The sequence below is a fragment of the Arachis duranensis genome, chromosome 9 (genome assembly GCF_000817695.3).
Source record: "Arachis duranensis cultivar V14167 chromosome 9, aradu.V14167.gnm2.J7QH, whole genome shotgun sequence".
NCBI lineage: Eukaryota > Viridiplantae > Streptophyta > Magnoliopsida > Fabales > Fabaceae > Arachis > Arachis duranensis.
In genome coordinates, this window is record NC_029780.3 from 104,927,020 (window position 1) to 104,950,326 (window position 23,307).

General features: G+C 32.7%; 3 protein-coding genes across 3 annotated transcripts; 1 reads left to right on the top strand and 2 right to left on the bottom strand.

Annotated features, from left to right (window-relative positions):
- Window positions 1–2,369: 2,369 nt before the first annotated feature.
- LOC107466628 (monocopper oxidase-like protein SKU5) lies at window positions 2,370–5,657 on the bottom strand. The gene is made up of 7 exons (XM_021130978.2): window positions 5,382–5,657; window positions 5,175–5,295; window positions 4,717–5,083; window positions 4,098–4,472; window positions 3,322–3,578; window positions 2,624–2,708; window positions 2,370–2,516 (listed from the first exon to the last, which is right to left on the bottom strand). Exons 2-7 carry the CDS (start codon window positions 5,245–5,247, stop codon window positions 2,459–2,461), a joined length of 1,215 nt encoding a protein of 404 aa, XP_020986637.1. The 5' UTR covers window positions 5,248–5,295; window positions 5,382–5,657; the 3' UTR covers window positions 2,370–2,458.
- Window positions 5,658–11,393: 5,736 nt separating this feature from the next.
- On the top strand, window positions 11,394–13,233 carry LOC107466627 (uncharacterized). Its single transcript, XM_052254361.1, has 2 exons — window positions 11,394–11,669; window positions 11,731–13,233. Exons 1-2 carry the CDS (start codon window positions 11,394–11,396, stop codon window positions 13,231–13,233), a joined length of 1,779 nt encoding a protein of 592 aa, XP_052110321.1.
- A 9,621-nt stretch (window positions 13,234–22,854) lies between these two features.
- On the bottom strand, window positions 22,855–23,307 carry LOC110275757 (uncharacterized). The gene has a single exon (XM_021131998.1). The coding sequence runs from the start codon at window positions 23,305–23,307 to the stop codon at window positions 22,855–22,857; it is 453 nt and encodes a 150-aa protein (XP_020987657.1).

A 23,307-nucleotide genomic window follows, 5' to 3' on the forward strand; every position in this document is an offset into this window, starting at 1 on the left:
GATTATATGTCACGTATCCCGTTAAATACAAACAATTAGAAATTTAGTATAATATGTTCTCAAATTGTTGTTCAAGTAAAGAGTTTTTCCAAGATTTACAAGAACTCAATTAGAACATGGGTCATACTTCCGTTCCACCCAAATTAATAAAATAAAGAACGAAAATAATTATTGAAATATAAATCAAAACATGGATTAAATTAGAAAGATCAAATGAATCAATCCATACAAATAGACAGAGCTCCTAACCTTAACAATGGAGGATTAGTTGCTCATGGTTCAGAGAGAAAATAAGGATTGTCAAAATGTACAAGGTTCCAATCTGATGGCATCTAAATTCCTATTTATAACTAATCCTAATAAATTTAAAATCTAATTATCTAAAATTAAAAATATCTTTCCGAATAAGATTTGAATTTAAATTCGAATTAATTAATAAGTCTTCAGTTGATGGGTGGAAACCACTTGATTTGTCCATTCTGCAGCTTCTAATCTGTGTTTTCTGGGCTGGAAACTGGGTCAAAACAGCCCAGAAATTGCCCCCAACATTTTTCTGCGTTTTCTGCACGTGGCGCATGTCACGCGTACGCGTCAGTCACGCGTACGCGTCGATGGTCTTTTTCGCAAGTCACGCGGACGCGTCGGTCACGCGTACACATCGCTGAGCAAATCTTCAAATCACGCGTACGCGTCAGTCACTCGCACGCGTCGCCATGGATACCTCCAAATCACGTGCACGCGTCAGGCACGCGTGCGCATTGCTCCTCGCAGCCATCTCCTTTGATTCTTGTGCTGCAGAAACTCCATCAAATCTAGCCAAATGCTACCTAAAATAAACAGTATTGCACAAAACTCAAAATAGCATCCATAGTGGCTAAAATATAATTAATTCTTGATTAAACTCAACAAATTAGATGCAAATTCACTAGAAAAAGATAAAAAAGATGCTCACGCATCACTCTCACCAATCAATATGCACAACCCTTTTTATCTCATGCCAGGAAACTTGATTTACATGCATTTTCATCATCAACTGACCACTCTATGCTGCTATCTTTTACTTCTCAAGGTGGTCAACCTGCACAATCAAGTGGTCATATGTATAGTGGATTCCACCCCCAGGATGAATCTTTTACTTCAGGAGCTCCACTTGCATCTGCTCAATCTCAAAATGGGTATAACGGTGCTATGAACAATGGGAGCTACTTGCCACAAGGATCTACAACATATATTCCTTCACACGTAGCTCCCCAAACTCCAACAGGACAGTTATCACAAAACACGAACTTCATTAATTATGGTGGATCCAATCCCCACATTACTTCCCATATGGTGTCTTATTCACCAACGCCACAAGCAGCACAGTTTAATGGCCAGAGTTTCATAGGACAACAGAGGAATGCTGCACACCTTAGCTTACCACTTCCCCATCAATCACTTGCTCCTATTGCTGCACCATATGCTATTTCAACCAGTTTTCAAGTTCTATGTTATCTCAACCCGCCAAGGACAAGTTTAAAACAAAATCAATAGTTTGGGCAGATACACTAAGCAGGAAACTGGTATATGACGAACTAGGGTTTCATGAGGACTATTTTCAATGAAGAAGAATAAGAAAGGAGGAGTATTAATACGACGCCCTTTTTTCAAAAAATTTCAGGGACTGTTTTGTCCTCTTTGCACATATGGATACTTAACTGTCACGTGTGCAATTTAACGTGCCAACTCAATAATTTCTGTTAATGAATCATGTCAAAAAATAACTTGGAGACTTATATATTTGGCGAAAGAAAACTATGAAAATTGATTTATGTATTAATTTTTTTAGGGAACTAAATATCCATTTTTAAAATCTTTGGAACTGATTTGGATAATTACTCTATAATAATATATAACTACCTAGTGATCAGTGCAATTATGATTTTTTTGTAAATGTTATTGTTGGAATATATATTAGTTACAATTACATTAATGAGACCAAATAATAATGTCAACAAGGAAAGGGGTAGTGAGAGCATACTCACACACAATTTATTAATTACAGAAAAATGGAAAACATCACTATTTAATTATATAAATGGACAATAATATATGTAACATTAAGTAGTTGTGTGTGAAATGTTTGCTACTAATATGCCAATCAAGATGCCCTATTCTTGCATGTTTGAGATTAAGCAAAAACAACATTATCAAGTGTGGCCGAAATATGACACTACAGAAAATCTTGATTTGTATATGCATTGGAACATTAAAATTGCAACAAGATATTGAAGTAGTATTTAAAATATAAGTTAAAATATAAGTAACCAATATTTGTCAATCTAGCTATCATTCTTGACCCTATTAACGTGCTAAAAAACAAGGGGAAAAGATGTAGTGAATATATAGCTTTCAGTTCTTGATGTAACAAATTAAGTCGAAAATAGTAGTGTAGTGTAGTATAGTGTTCCATTCCTTCTCAATGGAGACCAATGAAGAAGAAACATATGGCAGTGGTGATGATAGCAAAAAGAGACCTGTTAGTACAAGGAAAACATATTTATTAGTTTATCATAATAAGAAATTTCCACGTAATCATTAATTAATGGTGTCACAAATGAAAAAGAGTTTTAATTAATAATACCTTGGTGTATGTGGAGTGTTTGCGTTGGATGATGGGGATGGTGTTGGTGCCACTGACGGAGCTGGACTTGGTGGCTGAAACTTCCCTGTGCAACAAACAATAATCAACATATTCAAAAATATTTTGTACATTTAACAAATTTTCATTTGATTTAAAATATAAATAATAGTAACAGATCTAAAAGTTTTGATTAATTAAGACAATATAGTTATTATCTGTCACAAATCATGTTTTAAATAAAAATGGATTAATGTTTTTAAGAGATAAATAGTCAATTTTTATTATTTATATTTAAAAAAATAAATATTATTTTTTTATTTTTAATTATTTGTTTGAAACACAAAATATATATTTTCAATTCAAAAATTTTTAATCGATCTTCAATTATCTAAGTAATTAGTCTAAACAACTCTTATAAATATTAACATGTTGATGTGTCAGAAATTGCTTAGGTCAATTATTAAAATAATTATGAGTTTATGACTAATTAAAAAATTTTAAATTATAAAAAAAAGATGTCTTTTAGATAAATGATCAAAAACCAAAAAAGATATTTGTTCATGTAAAAGAGCGCGTGATCTTTAGTGTAAATAAACTAAATCTGATGAATATTTATCCTTGATATTTTAAGCATTATTAAATTAAAGAATGGATATTTAATGAAAAAAGAAATTATGAAAATGAATGAGAATACTAACCACATAGTAGGAGATTTTGTGGCGGTGACTTCTCTTTGGCAGGGTTAGGATCAGGATCATAAACTCTAACATAGAGCTCTTCACCCAAGAACCAGTTGTTCAAGTTCTGTGATCTCAAGTTCCACATTCCAGGGTTATCAGGGTACACATACAATGCACTCCACCCTCCTGGGAACACCTGCACCGTTGATCTCGCTACGGGATCATACAAGTTGTAACTTGACCGTGATTCTGCTCTCCATTCTCCTTCTCCCATTCTAAACACACAAATTTCTTACCAACGATAATTCATGCAAAAACTCTTACGAGTTTTCTTTGCCTTGCATAATTTTTTCTAAAATTTACTCATTTTTAACTTTGCTCTTTATGAAATTTTTGAGAAATTAATTTTTAAATGGGTGTTTAGTTAGTGTAATACACTAACTAACATGTGAAAAATGAAAAACAAATTGTTGCTTTTTGTATATTCCTAAAATTAACCTATATGGTTCAATTTGAAAAAAATTCACATTTCTTTTAAAATTATAATCGAACTTTTTGGTTTTTATTTAAGCACTTAACAAAACAAACCATATTAGTCTAATTTAATAAAAATTAATTATAATTAATATTATTTTAAATTTTATTATTAAACTTAGTTAAATTTAATTTATAAAAAAAATTGAATATGTAACATTATTCATATTTATATACAAATATATAAGACTCATTTTAGTGGGCATATATTATTTTTTTATTTAGATAAGTGTCATGGCTATGATGTGTGTATGACTTACCCAACAACAAAAAAGCTATATCCATCCAAATGCCAAGAATCGATGGTGTCCAAGGTGTTCTTGATCACTATCTCTGTCCACCCTTTATATATGGCGCTGGCCACGAAAACTCCACTAACAGCATTGGTATTTGAAGTGTTAATGGGAAAAGCGTCCAGAACATACACTCCAGAACCATTGACAAGAAAATCAGCAAGCTTCAATGGTGTATCCGGTGTTAAGTAAGACACATTGTTTACAGCATAGCGAGGCGAAGAAGAATGGTTTATCTTCGCCATCGATGCCTTTAGAATGAAAGTCTCTACTATTGTCACATTTGTAACGTTGAAGGTTCCCTGTGGATTAGGCCTGGCCGCACCGGTGCTAAGATTCCACCTTCATATTACAATAATGTTAACATTTTTTTAGCTTTGCAGGCGAGTGGCCTAACAACATTGGATCAGACAAGTTATCATATAAGATTAAAATTGATTGGATCTAAGTCAACCTTAGAAGCTGGTGAAAACTCAGGTTCAATCAACTTCACGAGAAACTAAGAACTGTGAAAGTTATTAGTTGAAAATTTAGTCAAATCAATCAAATCATTTAATGGCTATCAACTATCAAATTTAGAAGCTACCTAATAGATTTTGCTTGATTGATGGAAAATTCTAGATCAAAAGGATCTGGACCCTTAGGAAGAGGTCCATTAGGCTTTATGGTTGAGTTATCATAGTGAAGTATGGCGACACCAACGAGCGAGATAGGATTTGTTGTGTCGCGAAGCAGTTTAGGCGACGCGACCATGTAGTATTCAGCAGAAGAATCTTGGTTTGCAGTGACAAGGACAGAGTAGGATTGGCCAACATGAACATCAAGAGACTTCAATGTTAGTTGATTAACATAAGATCCTTCAGTTTCAACCAAAACCATATCATGGTTCTGAATCCTGAAATTGAAGCTCCAAAATGTCCCTACATTTGATATCCTAAGCAGATATGTTTTACCTGTAACACATGTTTTCATAATACATGATGACATGATCCTACATTGAGAATTGAGATTCAACACTTGAATTGATTCAGTTCTTAATAGTACCTTGTGTAACATTCAAGGTCTCATATGATTTTGAAACAGGGTTCAGATATGGTCCTTTTCCATTTATTAGCATCCAATTAGGAGAGATAACATCAGATATATTCAATTTGGACCTGATATCCTAGTTGAAATTGCATGGAAGAGAGTCAGAACTGGCAAATTTGAGACAGAGATATAAATAAATAATTAAATCATTCTCATAGTTACCTTATAGCTACTGTTGTACCAATCACCAATTAAAAGATCAAACTCAGCTTCAGGTTTTGGGAAAGGAGCACTTATAAATGGAAGGTTGTTGACTCGAATTGGACCGAACCCTCCGGCAGCTTTGAGGAAATTGATGGAAGGGAAGTAGGAGAATGTTCCGATTTGGTCTTTGATTGGGAAAACATAAGTCCAGTTCCTGCTAGGTTGGATAGGGCAGTTTGTACCAGACACTCCATCTTGCCATGAATTTAGCCTTTGCTCTATGCCATTCCTACATCAAAACCAGTTCCAATTCCTAAAACTAAGGCAATACTATCAAAACAATAACTAAGCCATTAGCTACACGGATCAGATGACGACTTTGATGCATTGTTAATGTTTGTCGCTTTGAAAATTTGATATATTTATAACTCAATGTATCTCAAAATTTTAAGTTGTGGATAAGAACTTAGAACCTTATCTTTTAAATACAACTTTACAGAACAGCGTCCTATCGATTAAGGAAGGATGTTAGGAGTTGTTAAGAGTTGTTAAGAGCTAACAAAGTAGTTAGAATGTGTTAAACTGGCCTTTATATGTTGCTGAAGTATAAATAACTACTCTCACTTCACATTATTATAATGATTCACTACTTCTAATAATTCATCATTACTTTCTCTTCTTAGTACTCTCTTATATTCTCTCTATAGTTCTCTCTATACTATACTGTGATACTTTACTTCACACACCTTGACGCTGGTTTCTGATACCTTTCAAGTATTTTAGAGAAATTTACAAAATTTTTGTTGCTATCTTTTGTTGCTTCCTTATTTAATATTTATACATCAAATTTCGCTTGACTTTGGGACTAGAGAAGTTCACAAAATTTTTGGTTTCCAATGCATGTATCTAATACTAACTAGATACAGACATATCTTCAATCCAATTCATAATTGGAAGCAAAGAGTCTTTTGGGTTGTAATTCTTTTTATTCTTTTTTGGCTCTATAAAATTTTTAAAATAGAAGTCGGTAAAGATATAAAAATAGATAAAAGTTAGAGAAAATTCTTAAAGATTAATTTCTTTCCCTCGATTTAATTGGTAAGAGGAATGGTAGGGAGAAAATAAAGATATATGAATGATCCGTCAACAATTCTTGTAACTCGTGGTATCTTGTGAAAAATTATTTCATATTTTTTTATTTAATGTTCTAAATGACAAAGAAAAACTCAATCAATTATTTCTTTCATTTATTATTTTTTATTAAAATTAGTATCTAATTCTCAAAATATTTTTTTTATTGTGCTTGGAATAGTTCATCATCTACTAAAGTCCAGAACCTAAGCACACTAAACATGTTAAGTAAACTCAAATGTTGTAAACTTTATATGTTGTTGTTGAAGTATAAATAACTACTCTCACTTCACATCATTGTAATGATTCACTACTTCTAATAATTCATCATTACTTTCTCTTCTTAGTACTCTCTCTATACTCTGATACTTTACTTCACACACGTCGAGGCTGGTCTCTCATACCTTTCAAGTATTTTAGAGTTTTTTTTATTCCCATAAAATTGGAGAAATTTTGTCTAGTAACAGAACATTTAGACCTATTACTGTATTTGAAAACAGAAAGAAAGAGTGCAATGAAATATATACCATGTAAAGAGCAAGGGTTCATCCAAATAATTGAAAACATTGACATGAACAATATCATTTGTTGAAGCATTTATAAGAGGTCCAGGGAACATGTCATTGATCGTTATAACCTGACAAAATCAGCAATGAGATTAATGATTAGGATCGCCATGTGAATGCATGCATATCTACTAACACAAAATCACAAACATAAATATAAATAATGAAGAAATGAAATGCTAAAATCTTTTATTAATACCGGTTGATCAGTGGAAACTGGCTTAACATTGAAATCAAAGGAAACATTCCAATCAAGGAATATATCAGAACTCATGGATGTTGTGACAAAGAGTGCAAGAAGCACCAAAATGGAACATGAAGCATTAGCAATGTGAATTTGAGGAAGAAGAAATGGTGCAGCCATTTTTTCTTGAGACTTTGTTTTTGTTTTTGTTATTGTTGATTTGTTAATGTTGGCACCTTTTTGGCTTCCATTTGAGGAGGTAACGGTAGTGTTAGAGATTATAAATAGTTTTAATTGTTCATAATATTGCCAAATTCAAGTAATACAAAGCCGGCCAAATTCCAAAATGACTTTAAATTTGGATTAACGTTACCTTTTGTTATTGTTATATTCAAAATCCACTAGTCTTAATGTTTCTTTTTTTTTTTTGTGAGACTAATTTTTATACAAAGTTGGGGACCAAAACACACGGATGAGAACAATAATAAAACTTTAATATGAGCCCAAATCCAAATATGGAACACAAAAATGTTTATCAACATAAAAATTGTCATCCAATCATTTATTTTCATTTTGGCTATTTATTCAGACCAAAAATCAATCACAAAATCAATTGTTATATATTTGTTTAATATATATATTTTTATATGTATCTTATACGGATAATTAATTTTCAGTTTAGACGTTGTATAGTTGGTATTTATATGTATTGTTTTATATATTTTTTAAACAAAATAATTAGTTTTTAGAATAATTAAATCTAATATAGTAGAATAATTAAATCTTCTATATTAGACTAATTAAATTTTAAATATGTATTTTGATACTATAGTTGATTTTTAATATACATGTATTAAATATTTATTTTCCTATATATAGCGAAATTGTATATGAAAATTGAAATTATGAAATGTCAAGGATATTAGTATAGTTCATTCCTACATCTTACATGTAAGCTGGTCATACTGCACATTTGTATCAAAATCACGTTTTCAATCATTCGGTCGCTTTAATTTGATAGATTACAAAATAGCATTTCTAAATAGCAAATAGTTATTTATCATAACAACCCAACGTACAAGTAAAGAAGTGCTCATCTCATCACTAATTAACTATTCAGCTTTCCGTTTGTTAAAAACCAAAAGTCTGGGAAACCAAAATTTTTAGTAAAAAATTATCAAAAGCTTTCAGATTCTAAGATAGAGGAAAATAAAAAATCTTCAAATGCCAGTATGCCACAACTAATCATATATCATTTATTTAGATATTTGAATAAAAAATGTTAGATTCTTCTAAAAATAAAAATTTATGTTCTTAAGACAATTAAAATAGTCATCTCAAGATGATCAGTATTTCGTATTCAATTATTGGACTCATAATTTATTTAGTTGATGAAAAAAAAGTTTGAACTAACCTTTTAAAAAGAACAATATTCGCAATAAAGATCTCTAATTCCCAAATTTCTATATTTTTTTAGAATAACCAGCACTTTCTAGCTAATAAGATTTAATCTTCTTCTATCAATTTGTCATTTTTAAAGAAAATTTCTCATAAACTCCAAATTAATGATAATTCCTTTGAAAAAAATAGAAACCTACATCTGATACATAAAAATAGCAGCTACAACAAAATTGACCAAATAAAATTTATCTGTCCAGTTAAGCAAATTTCTTTTTCAGCTTGTTAGTCTATCGCAAATCTTATCCAGGACACCATTAAAAATTGAACAAATTATTCTAAAATAGCTAAGAGTAATTTCAAAATATTTGTCCAAATCCTAAGTAAATTTTATGGAGGTTATCTTAGTGAAAATTTTTTTTCTTCTAGCAAAGACATTTTTAAAGCAAAGCACGTTAGATTTTTTTACATTGACAATATAATAGCAATTAATCCACAATTTTTTTGTTGTAACATAAATAAAAATGTAAGGATGTGCTCGGTTTGAGCGTTTTCAATTTTTATTTTCACTTAAAATAAAAAATAGAGATGAAAGCATATTAGTTTGATTTTAATGAAAATTGTTTTTATGGGAATGTTTTTAAAATAAATAAGATGAAAATAAGGATACATTGATTTTGTTTACACAATTTTTATTTGAAAATTTGAAAGCGTTATGGCACATATATAATTATAGAGTGTCTTTTTTAGCATCTCATGGTAGCTAAAAATAAAAATAACGTATTTTCTTTAAATTTATCTCTCTTTATTCTTTTTCTGTGCAGCCTGCATCCTCTCCGTCCTCTCAACTCTTCTTCAATTGGTAGTTGTTGTTCTTAGTGCTGTCTCTTGCCAAAATATTTTTGGTATTTTTTTTTGAAAAAGATGAAACATTCTATTTTTTTTTATGTGCTTCTAATTTCTAAATGATATTTTGGGAGATTTTAGTTTCTCCTAGTTTCTTTCAACATTGTGCTGATTTTTTTTAAGAGACTAAGTTTTGTTTTACTTCCACTTCTATTGCTAATAGTTACATGTAAGTTGTAACATTCTCATATTTAATAGTTGTTGATATTTATTAGCATAAAATGAGAGAAAATCTAAAACTAAAGATAACAACAAAAATGATCCAATAAAAATACAAAAACTTTTATTGACATACTATATCAACGAGTGAAAGAAAAATGAACATTTGCAATGTTGAACATATACTCCTATTGATTTATGATTTATTTATTTTTTTTTAAATGCAGATGATGGTTTTGTTTTACCACCTTTTGATTCTACTAGTGTTTTGAACGATAAGGATTTCTTGATTTTTTCCTAATTTTTTAAATTTTGTCTTTGTATTTTTTTGTTGCTTTATAATATTTGTTGTTCCTTAAGTACATGATAATGCGAAAAGAACAGGGAGCATGCAGGGGCGAAACTTCTTAGATTGTAGGGGAAGCAGTGGCTCCCAAAAAAAAAAATTATTTACAAGAATAATAAAAAATTAAAGAGTGCCCCCTAAAAAAAATAGGTCTCTTTCCTTTTGAAAAATATATGTTGTATATAATTTTATTCAAAAAATAGTTTAGAAAGTAGTGTGTTATTTGGGTTATGAATAGTGGGTCATATATTTAGTTAAAAAAAGTCCCAATCCATATTAAAAGTGAAGAATCTTAAAAGACAATAACAAAAAGTCAACAAATCACTTTTTCCATTCTTCCCTCTTCTTTCAATTAGAAAACAAAACATCATTCCATATTTCATTATCGTTGCAACTTAGAAAATAGCAAATAATCTTTGGTCTTTCATTATTATCTTTCATTCTTCTTTCTTTTGTAAGTTATTTATTTTATGAATAATTTATTTATTTATTTATTTATCTAGTTTATAATATTGTAATAATAATTTAGGTTTTTGAATCATGTAATTATAATGTTATCCTTGTATTGTTTTTAATTTTTTTCTCATTATTAATTGTTTGTGACAGTGATATTATTGATTTGCAAAAAATAAAATAAATTGAGTTTAGTTAAGTTGTATAATGTTTATCTTATTATCTATGTAAATTCTTAATTGTAGGAATTTAGTTGAATCATGAGCAAGATGAAAACAATAGATACTTTTTTCAAAAAGACTAGCCAGAAGAGTGAAAATGTTTCTAATGTTGTTACATCAACACCAACCTCTTCAATATTTGAGGCATCAAACATGAACACTTTAACTCCTCAACAAGATAGTTCAAAGTCAAAGCGCCCACGACTTAATTCTGAACAAATGGAAGTATGTCATTTGGTAAGAGATCCAGGAATTCGACCAATGATTTGGAAGTTTTATCCAAGTAAAAGAGATGAAATTCGTCGAGCTTATCTTAAAGCTGGACCAAATCAACCAATACTTGATAAGTATCCATTCTCAAGCGATACAAGTCATCGTCGTTGTTTTCAAGCTTCTTGGTTTGAATTATATCCTTCATGGTTAGAGTATTCTATTGAAGATGATGCTATATATTGTTTACCATGCTACCTATTTGCTATGGAATCTTCAATCAATACAGGTTCAAATGCTTTCATTGAAAACGGCTTCAGGAATTGAAAGAAGGCAAATAGTGGAAAAGATTGTCCTCTTTTGAATCACATTGGCAAAGGCACCAATTCATTTCATCATAGGGCAACGAAATCATGTGATGATTTGATGAAGCAATCACAACATGTTGATACAATTATGAAACGACAAACATCAGAGGAAATTAAGAATAATCAATGTAGACTTGGAGCATCTATTGATTGTATTAGATGGTTGACTTTTCAAGGTTGCGCTTATAGAGGCCATGATGAAAGATCGAGTTCAGATAATCGAGGTAACTTTATTAAATTGTTAAAGTTTTTGGGTTCTTACAATAGTAGTGTTCAGAATCTTGTTTTGAAAAATTCTCCTAGATTTGCTAAATATACTTCAAGTGATGTTCAGAAAGAAATTCTACATGTTCTTGCTACAATGGTAAGAAACTCAATTAGAAAGGATATTAGAGATGCTAAATTTTGTATTATCATTGATGAAGCTCGTGATGAATCTAAAAAAAGAGCAAATGACTATTGTTTTGAGATTTGTTGATGTGGATGGTTTTGTTCGTGAACGCTTCTTTGATCTTGTACATGTTAGTGATACTAGTGCCTTGACTTTGAAAAAAGAGTTGGTGTCTGTGCTTTCTATTTATAATCTCCAAATTGAAAATATTCGAGGTCAGGGGTATGATGGTGCTAGCAATATGAGAGGGGAATGGAATGGTTTACAAGCTTTATTTCTCAATGATTGCCGACAAGTATATTATGTCCATTGTTTTGCTCATAGATTGCAGTTAGCACTAGTGGCTGCTTCAAGGGAAGTACTTCAAATTCATGAGTTTTTCACACAATTGACTGCTATTGTCAATATTGTTGGTGCATCTTGCAAACGACATGATCAACTACAAGAAGCTCAAGAAATTGAAAATGCAAAATTGGTTGCCAATGATGAGCTAAAAACAGGTCAAGGTGCAAATCAAATGGGCACTTTACAAAGAGCTAGAGATACAAGATGGAGTTCTCACTTTCATTCTGTTTGTAGCTTGATAAGAATATTTGCAGCTACTCAAACCGTTCTTAATAACATTATTGATGATGGTACAACTTTTGTTCAAAGAGGTAAGGCTTATGGTGTCAACAAAGTGCTATCCTCGTTTGAATTTGTTTTTTCGTTACATTTGATGAAGGAAATTATGGGAATTACTAATATTTTGTGCCAAGTATTACAACAAAAATCTCAAGATATTTTGAATGCAATACATGTTGTTTCCGCATCAAAATTACTTCTTCAAAAGTTGAGGGATAATGATTGGTGCAATTTACTTGAGATTGTTAAGAAATTTTGTGAGAAACATGAAATTGACATCCCTGATATGAGTACACAATATACGGTTGGAAGAGATCGATCTCGTCAATCAAAGATAACAATCGAGCATTATTATCGAGTTGATGTGTTTTTGGCAACAATTGACTCTCAAATTCAAGAGTTAAATAGTAGATTCAATGAGAAAACTATGGAGCTTTTGACTTTAAGTACTGCTTTGGACCCTAAAGACAATTTTAAGTTGTTTAATATTCAGAATATATGCAAGTTAGCTGAAAATTTTTATCCTTCAGATTTTTCTGATCATGAAATGATTCTCTTGAATGCTCAATTGCAACATTATGCATTTGATATATCGAATCATCTAAAAGAAATTGGGACACTTTCTAAGTTATGTCAAAGATTGAAGGAAACAGGAAAATCAAGAACTTATCATTTAGTTGATAGACTGATTCGCAATGTCTTGACTCTTCTAGTATCTACAGCAACAATAGAAAGAGCTTTCTCGGCAATGAAAATTGTTAAAACAAGACTTCGGAGTAAAATGGCAGACGAATTTCTTACAGATAATTTAGTCATTTACATTGAGAAAGAAATTGCAGCTACTTTCAGTACAGATTCAATAATAGATGACTTTGAATCAAGAAAAAAACGTCGAGCTCAATTGTCTATGTAAGTTGTAAATTTTAATTTATTTTAGTTCTAATAATATTGTTACTAATTTTTTTATTGCATAAGTTATGGTTGTGATTTAAATTATTTATATGAAGGTTGAAGTATAATACATTTTTTTAATAATTTTGCAGAAAACGTCTAAAAAAAATTGAATAGTATTTGAAGATTCTAAAAACATGTAACAACTTATATTTACAATATTTGAAATTAGTTTTGAGATATTTGTGTTTAATTATTTTAATATATAATATGTTCAGTTATCTTATAAAAAATAAATTTTAAGTTTTAGTTGTTATTTTTAATTAAAATTATATATAGAGTTACTTTAAAATAAAAAGCTAAAAAAAAATATTGGCTTCCTAGTAAATATTGTCTAGCTTGACCCCTCGGAGGATGCTAATTGATATGGCTGATATATGGATATCTGCACCTAATGGGAATCAATCCATAGAGCTTGCAAAGCTTCTTGCAATTAACGGGGGCTTAAGATGAGGAGGTCAGAGGATATGAAACTGATTCGGAGGAGGATGGCAGTGGCCAACTTGATGATAAAATTTATACTGAACCTGAAGTAGATGTAATGTTATCTCAAAGAAGAAAAAACATTAAAGAAACTCAAGAGCCCGAGCTCTGTATATATTTTCTAATAAATTTTCATTTTTATTCATACAAGCAAGTGTATAGATAAACAAAATTGAAACATATGTGAAAGAAATCACAAGCTGTAATTGAAATTTGTATGCATTGATTCTATTGTTTTTGTATTTTCAATCAGAAGAAAATGAAATTGTCTTGGCTAGATAAGTTGAGATTCATGAGAAGGAAAATGGAACCACCAGAACTGTACTCATAACAAATTGAGTCTTTTTGAGAAGGAGAATGACAAGCCATCTAATTTATCTAAGGAAAAAAATAAGTTTAAAAACCTTAAATTTCATAAAGAGAATAATGACAAAAGCGAGCCTACCCATGATGAGAAAAGGTACATTTTCATTCCAAATGTTTAACTGGTGCTTATTTCCTTTTCTTAAAAAGCATTTGAGTGTAAATATGATTTTTTTTAGGCAAAAAATTATAGTTTATTTGTGTGGACTCTGGAGCCCTTCTTTAAGCTAATTTTGGAACCAACAAATGTCTCTGTTTTCATCATATTCAAATTAGAATTTTTTAGCTCATTTTTCTTCTACCTTATATAGGTTGTCTCAACCTCAAAGTGATGACGGAAGTGGCACTAAGAAGATACTTACTTATTTTCACTGTTTTAAATTTAGATACATTATTTTGTTTCATTTAATCAGTTAAGACTGATAAATTTTTGCAATGTTTAACATTTAAGATAGTAATTTGGAAAGAAATAAATTATGATTTGGCTATAGAAAAAGTATAATTCGACTACATTTTGCTAGTTCAAATAAGAATTACATGAGATATTGCATCTAATAAAATAAATATCTCAAAAATATGTTTAATTAAGTTAAAATATTGTTATTTTATATATTAATTTATTTTATTTTATAAAGTTTATTTATTCTTTGTATTTATACTTGTCAAAAAGTAAAGAACTACATGAAGTTTAAGAAAAATGAATTTATGCATGCTATACTATAACATGTTAATTGTATTTATATTTGTGTTAGGAATTACATAAAGTTTAAGAAGAATGAAATAAATTTATGCATGACTATGCATTTTAAGAAGAATGAATTTATGCAATGACATTATGCATGACTATTTGTTTATATAACATTATTTTAAAGATTTTTAATATATTAAAAATAATCAAAGCAAACATGTTTTCAGTGTTTTCATTTTTTAATTAGAAACAATGATCAAAACAAATATTTTTAAAATTTTGAAAATTTGAAAACAAAAATTTTTTTCAAAAAATAAAAATTGAAAATTGATAGTTCTAGTTGAACTTGAGAAGGGGGTTGAATCCAGTTGGCTTAAAACTTAAAGTTTCAGACTCTGTTAATCTGTTACTTCGAGTTGTAGGAGATTATTTTAAATTATCTCAGACGCAGAACATAAAAGAGCAGAGAAGAAAAAATGAAGACCAGCATGTATCCTGGTTCGGATTCTTTGTGCCATGAATCCTACATCCAGTCTCCACCACAAACCATGGTGGAATTTTTACTAATCATTCATAGATTACATACACCAATACTATTGAATTTTTTCCTAATTCAACTAGTATCTACCACCTAAGCTTTCATCACCAAAAACTTAGCTTCCCATAGTGCTGACCCAACTAGGAAGGGGAATCAACCAGATTCAATTTCCCCAAGTGCTAACCCAACTTAGTAAGGAAAACTAATTCTAGTTCATAAACCTAAAATACATCAGAAATTAGTGGCTATTTTGCATCATTCTTGTCTTTTCTCTCTTGGATTTTGAACCTCACATAATTGTCTTTTCTCAAAATAGAAAATAACGCAAGACAGCCATAACACAAAGATCAGAATTAAGCTTGAGTAAAAGAAAGATATTCCAGCTCTGTGTTAGAGATGGTACTCTGAGTGTGTGTTCTCTCTTTCTTGACTTGAAATGGTGGAGTGAAGCTTTTTATATATCTTCAACTTGGCTTCATTGTAGCTTCATCCTTTTGCTTTTCCTTGCTGCCCATTGGAGCTGGCACAACTAGCAAGCTGTCCTTCTTCATCATGCTCCACTATCCCTGCTGCTGGAAGAGTTCGTCCACTACCTCTGTGGTTCTTTTCATTGCTTTCTTCCTTGGCATGCTCTTCTTTTGCATTCTGCTCCATTTCCTTACTTCTGCTGCTCTGTGCTCTTTGTTCGTTGGTGTTTTACTCAACCACGATCCTAGTATTGCTCAGCTGATGTCCTTGAGTTAGTGGTTGTCCTAGTGTACTGTTTGTCTTTGGAGAGGTGGAGTTATCCTTGTGTCTTGTTGCTTTGTTAGAGCCCCAACTGTCCTTGATGTTGACAGATGTCCTTTTCTTTCTTCTTTTTTTGTTCGGTGCTCTCTCTCTTGGCTCATATACTGATTTGTTTCTCAAATGGCAAGTAGTGGGCTGAAGTGTTGAAACTATAATGCCTTAAGTTGCTGAAGCCACACTAATTTTGGCTGAAGCAATCCTACAAGTGGGCCTGCACCACTTAGCACACACATTACACAATATTGGGCTTTCAACCCAAATGAATATTTGTCATCATTAACCTAAAATCAAACTAGGCTCAACAATCTCCCCCTTGATGACAAACATGATAAAATAGAGAAATTAAAAACTAATTTGAAAGAGTTAAGAACACTTCCCTTTAATGAGCTTTGGATTGTGAGTTGATCCCCTTAATGCTAGCATTACTCCCCCTTGATCATGGCTTACATTTTTACCTGAACAAATCTTAAAAACAGCCAAGACCAAAATTTCCAAGCAATATATCACAGTAATAATAACACAGAGCAATTAACACTAGGCATGATACACATTACTGGACAAAATAAGTTAATATAGCACCACAGAGCATCATTGTTCTTAACTATCACTATTAACCCCTAAACCAAAGCTAACATTCCCTTTCTTTTCTCCCCCTTTTGTCATCAAGGGAGGAAAGAAAAAAAAAACCTGCACAAAATTTGTTAGTGGCTGGTGCATATAGTTTAAGTAGCAGAGTAGTTAAGGTCTTTACAGTCATCCAGAAAATAAGCAAGTTCAAAAGTAAACTAGGTCATAATCACAGATGAGATAAAATGAGCTAGGCATCAGAGTTGGATTCATCAGAGGTTCCATCGTCCTCCCCCTCATTGTCAGAAGTTGTGATCCTAACCTCGATATCCTCCACAAAGTCTCTCAGAATCCGAATCCTTCCCTTAGTCTTTTTGAGAGCATTTTCCTCTAAGACTTGGATCCTTTTGCGCTCAGCACCATGATAGAGAAGAAGGTCTGTCAGATTGAGGAATTCTTCAAGCACATGCTTCATAATGTGTGTCATGGTCCTGACTGTAGTGGAGGTGGATGGGGGAATAAGAGGATCCTCATCAACAGAGGGAACATCAGTGCTGTCATCAGTTCGGTGACGCCTGGAAGTTGTTTTCTTTACTGCACCACCCCCTTTGATATATGAGTTACAATCTTTTGCAATTTCAGCCCTAAAATCAACATTGTAATATTGAAAAATTTTTGTAAGAAGCATGTCATAGGGTAAAGCATTTTTTGTACTGACACAAGCATACATATATCTCACAAGCAAGTAAGCAAAAGAAATGGAGATTTTTGAAAGCAGTGCATACAAAACCAGTGTGTCACAAAATGAGACACGTTGAAAAGAGCCGCTCTGAGGTAGGATGATGTGATTTACAATCCGATGCAACTGGGCACAGACTGGGCCAGGAGACTTATGAGTAGGAGTGTTACCTTCAAGGAGAAGGATATTGATGCAGATAGTGCTTAGGGCATCAAAGTAAGAGACATTGAGCGTTTCGTCCCACTTACCAGAGGTGTAGACATCAGGGCCTCGGTCCTGGTAATCTAAGGCTTTGCCTAGGTGATATTTGTCAAGAATGATCACCTTGCCTTTTACAAAAGAAGCAATTCTCCATTCTTTTGTAGGTCATGTTGCTATAGAACTGTTTTACCATGTCAGAGTAAATTTTCTCTTTGATGGACAGTATGGGTGTCATACCTTAACATGCAAACAATGGGGTAAAGTTCAGACCTTTCCTACGAAGTTTGTCTAGATTGACAAGCTTAGAGGGACAGAGAGTACGCTTGTAGACATCTTTGCAGAAAAACAGGTAGTTCATGAGAGATTGATAACGACGACGATCATATGACTCATCAAAAAAATCAACATAAAAGAACTTGTAAGCAATAGGATTGGAAAGTCTAGGTTCAGCAACAGGACGAAGATGAAAGTCAATAACAGTACCGCGAGTATGGCGAGTCTGAGTGGGGGGATGCTCTTCGTCTTCGTGAAGATGCCTCTTTACTCTGGAAGAACTGGGTTTGGATGAACTGGGCTGAAATGTGTTTGGCGGAGGAGGATGAGAAGGGCAAGGAGCAACGCCAGGGCGGCGAGCAGTGGTCTTAGTACGGGCCATATCAGAAGAAGGGTTTTGTGATGATGGAGGTGAAGAATGAGGAGGTGATTGTGAGGGAGATGAGTGTGTGTGATCAGAACAGTGGGTGCCACTATGGGATCCTTTGCGGGCAGCTTGTTTCTTTCGTGCCATATTTATAGAGCACTGGTTTACAGAAGATGAAAGAATAAAGTGTGTAGTGTGAAATGATGCATGTAGTGGGAAGTTAATATAGGTGTGGAGGAGTGCAAAGGTTGCGTCTTGAAAACAAGTAAAAATAAAAACTTTAAAGTGGTTTTGAAAAACATTGAAAGTTACAGTTGTAACCTTCGTACGTTGATACTGGGAGAGAGAAACCAAATACTTTAAAAACCTAATGAAAATGGAGCAACCAAAAAATTCGAAACCCATTAGATGATGAAAAAATGGAGGGGGCCCAATTAAGGTGAAATGCAGTTGTTAAAACATTGAGAAAGCAAAAACTGAAAAGGGCACAATGGTCTCAATAAAGAAAAGCCCATAGGTCCAGAGACTGCTTCAGCACTTGAAGTCCATCATTCAGATTTGAATTCAATAGCTTATAGAGGTTACTCATCATCTGCCAAAGAAAAATCTCACGGCGATTTATGAGACAAAACACAAAAAATTTTCATTAGCAGAGTCATTAAGAAAACAAAGATGAAGCAAGAATGCCCAGTTCAGTTCATAACTTGCAAAACCTCTCCTCTATCAATGGTTTGGTGAAAATATCTGCTAGCTGACCCTCAGAGTTAACAATATCTAGATTTCTATTTTGCACATGTTCTCTTATAGAATGAAATCGAACTTCAATGTGCTTTGTTCTTGAGTGCAAAACAGGATTTTTGGAAATATTAATAGCACTCATGTTGTCACAAAATAATGGAATATTAGAGGCATTCAATTTATAGTCAACTAGTTGAGTTTTCAGCTATAATAATTGAGAACAGCAAGAGGGGGCTGCAATATACTCAGCTTCGGCTGTTGAAAGCGCCATTGTAGCTTACTTCTTGCTAGACCAAATATTGAGAGATTTCCTAAGGAAGCAGCACATGCCACTTGTGCTTCTTCTATCAATCCTGTCCCCAGCAAAATCTGCATCACAGAAACCCACTAATTAAAATGAATCAGTCTTAGGAAACCATAAGTCATAATCAGTGGTACCAAGTACATATCGGATGATCCTCTTGACAGCCGAGAGATGGGACTCCTTAGGCTTTGATTGAAACTTGAGCAAACTCCAACACTTTGGATAATATCAGGCCTTGAAGAGGTTAGATACATCAAGGATCCAATCATCCCCCTATAGTGTGTCTCATCAACATCTCTACCATGTTCATCCTTATCAAGCTTGATATTAGGATGCATGGGGGTTCCCATTTGGATTAGCACAGTCCAGCCCAAACTTCTTGACAAGTTCCTTTGCATATTTTTCTTGATGTATGAATATGCCTTCTGCAGTTTGCTTGATTTGCAAGCCTAGAAAGAAATTGAGCTCTCCCATCATGCTCATATCAAATTCATTGGTCATAAGCTTAGCAAAATCTACACACAAATCCTCATTAGTCGAACCAAATATAATATCATCAACATAAACTTGCACAAGAATAAAATGATCATGATAGTTCCTAATAAATAAAGTGGTGTCAGTGGCTCCTCTTTGAAAGTTGTTTTTCAATAAAAATGAGCTAAGCCTCTCATACCAAGCTCTAGGAGTTTGTCTTAAACCATATAAGGCTTTAGCTAGTTTGAAAACGTGGTTAGGAAAAGTTTTGTTTTCAAACCCAGGTGGTTGAGCCACATAAACCTCTCTATCTATTATGCCATTGAGGAAAGCACACTTTACATCCATTTGAAATAGCTTGAAACCACAGTGAGCAGCATATGCTAGAAACAATCTAATGGCTTTTATTCGAGCTACAGGAGCAAAGGATTCATCGAAATTAATCCCTTCCTCTTGATCATATCCTTGAGTAACCAATCTAGCTTTGTTTCGGACTATGGATCCATCTTCACCCAGTTTGTTTCTGAAAATCCATTTAGTGCCAGTGACTTTCTTTCCATTTGGGTGAGGCACTAATGACCAGACTTGATTTTTCTCAAACTGCTGTAATTCCTCCTTCATAGCTACCACCCAAGATGGATCAGCAAGAGCTTCTTGGATATTTTGAGGTTCAATCTTTGATAAAAGAGAAATGTTGTTGGATTTGGCTCTTTTCAAAGATGAATGAGTGGTCCTACCAGTGGAGGGATTTTCAATTATGAATTCTTCAGGATAGTTTTTCAGAAACCTCCATTCTCTTGGTCTTCTTGACTGGTTTGAGGATTCAGGTTCCTCTTGATCAACAATGGCCTCTGCATCAGTGTTTTTAGCAGCGACAGGAGATTATTCCAAATTATCTCCTGCAGAATTGGAATTTTCACAGCTACTAGGTGCAACTTCATGAGAACTTGGATTTTGTGGAACTGGTTTAGAGTTCTTTGGTAATTCAGCTTCAAAACCTGGACTATCATTAATGCAAACACTGGGAACATTGTTAGATTCACAGAAAGTGACATGCATGGTCTCCTCAACCGTTTTGGAGTTCTTATTATAAACCCTATAAGCCTTGCTATTTGTGGAATAACCCAAAAAAATGCCTTCATGTGTTCTAGGATCAAATTTTCCTAAATGTTCTTTGATATTCAGAATGAAACACTTGCATCAAAACACATAAAAATAGCTAAGATTGGGAGGATGCCCTTCCCAAAGTTCATATGGGGTTTTCTTGAAAAACTTCCTAATGATGGTTCTATTTAAAACATAGCAAGCTGTATTCACAACTTCAACCCATAAGAACTTAGAAATTTCATATTCACATAACATAGCTCTAGCCATTTCTTGAAACTTCTATTTCTCTTTTTCACAACACCATTTTGTTGAAGTGTTTTAAGACAAGAGAAGTTATGTGATATGCCTAGTTCATCACAAAAAGATTCAAATTGTTGATTTTCAAATTATTTACCATGGTCATTTCTAATTGAAACAATTTTTAAACCTTTTTTATTTTGAACCTTTTTTGCTGAATTTTTCAAAAACAGAGAAAGCTTCATGTTTATGAGCAAGAAAGAACACACAGCCAAATCTAGTATAGTTATCCACAATTATCATGCCATAACTCTTTCCTCTAAGACTTTGAGTCCTAGTTGGTCCAAACAGATCAAGATATAACAACTCTAATGGTTTCTTAGTAGAGACATCTTTCTTGGGTTTGAAAGAGGTTTTAATTTGTTTACCCATTTGACAAGCATCACAAATGATGTCCTTATCAAACTTTATATTAGGAAGACCTCTAACTAAGCATCTCTTTACAAGCTTAGAGATTTGGAACATGATAGCATGTCCTAACCTCTTATGCCACATCCATTTTTCAGTTTCCATTGAAGAGAAACAAGTTACATTTTGAACTTTTAGATCATCTAGAGTGATACCATAAACATTGTCACTTCTTTTGGCAACAAATAAAACAGCCTCTGTTTTCTCATTTATGACTCTACAATCAAATTTTCTAAAGGGTACAACATATCCAAGGTCACACAATTGACTTATGCTCAATAGATTATGCTTTAACCCATCAACTAAAAAGACACTATCTATGCAAGTAGAAAAATCTTTACCAACCTTACCAATGGCAATTATTTTACCTTTACCATTATCTCCAAAAGTGACAAATCCTCCATCATACTTGTTGAGTTTAATGAAGAAAGTATCCCTTCCGGTCATATGCCTTGAACATCCACTATCATGATACCACATGTCCTTTTTCTTCTTGGATGTAAGGCAAACCTACATGTTCTTCAACTAACCTTAGGTATCCAAATCCATTTGGATCTTTTGATGTGAAATCTTCTTGGTTGCCCAAGAGCATTAAAATCATGAACAACTTTATATAATTTACTATCATTACCAAAAGACCTAAGAAAGATGAAACATTGAGGAGGATCATGACCATTTCTGTTGCACTTGTAGCACTGATTCTTACTCACTGATTTTTGAGGTTTGCTGAATCCTTTTGGTTTGAAAAGCTTGGAAGAGGAGGCTTCAGATTTTTTAAAGTTTTGTTTGAAAACAGCCATATTTTCCTCTTTGAATCCAAGTCCAGATTTTTCAGACCCAAACCTTTGACTAGCAAGCAGTTTGTTCAGATTTTGAGAACCTTGAACAAACTTTGCTAAGTCTTCATTCAAATTTTTTATTTGTTCATTCAGCTTTTTGTTTTCAGAAATCAAATAAGTGGAAGCAGTAACTTCATGCTTGAGTTTGAATTTTTCTAATTCAGCTCGCAAGGCAGTGTTTTCTTCTTTTAACAATTTTTCATTACCAGTTTCATTTGCCATAACCTTTTTCAAAAGAAGATCATTTTCTGTCCTCAATGCCTCATTTTCTTTCTTACATTTTGCATACTTATCCAAGAGTTTCTTAGAATTCACAGAAATGTCTTTGATAATATAGTGCAGTTCATCAATAGATAAGTCAGAGAGATCTACCTCATCTTCATCATTATGATCTGCCATCAGACATAGTTAAGCTTCTTGATCTGAGCTCTCTGAGCTGGTGTCGTTCTCCAAGTCCTCCCATGTTGCCATCATTACCTTCTTTTTGTCTTTCTTGGATTTTTTGCCTTTCTTAAGTTGAGATTTTTTGCCTTTCTTAAGTTGAGGGCAATCTGACTTGAAGTGACCAGGTTCCTTGTAGTGATGGCATGTGAACTTGGCTTGATCTTTCTTGACGTCTTTGGATGAAGAGCTTCCTTTGCCTTTGCTTTTGTATCTTAGTAGTCTTCTCATTTTTCTTGCAAAGAGCACCATTTCTTCATCTGAGAAACTGTCATCAGATTCTTCTCCTTGGGCTGCCATCCTTGATTTTAGTGCTATACTTTTCTTTTTGTCATCTTTATTTTGAGACATGTGAGTGGTTTCATAAGCCAGCAGCTTGCCTCTCAGCTCATCATAGGTGATTTTAATCAAATCATTCAT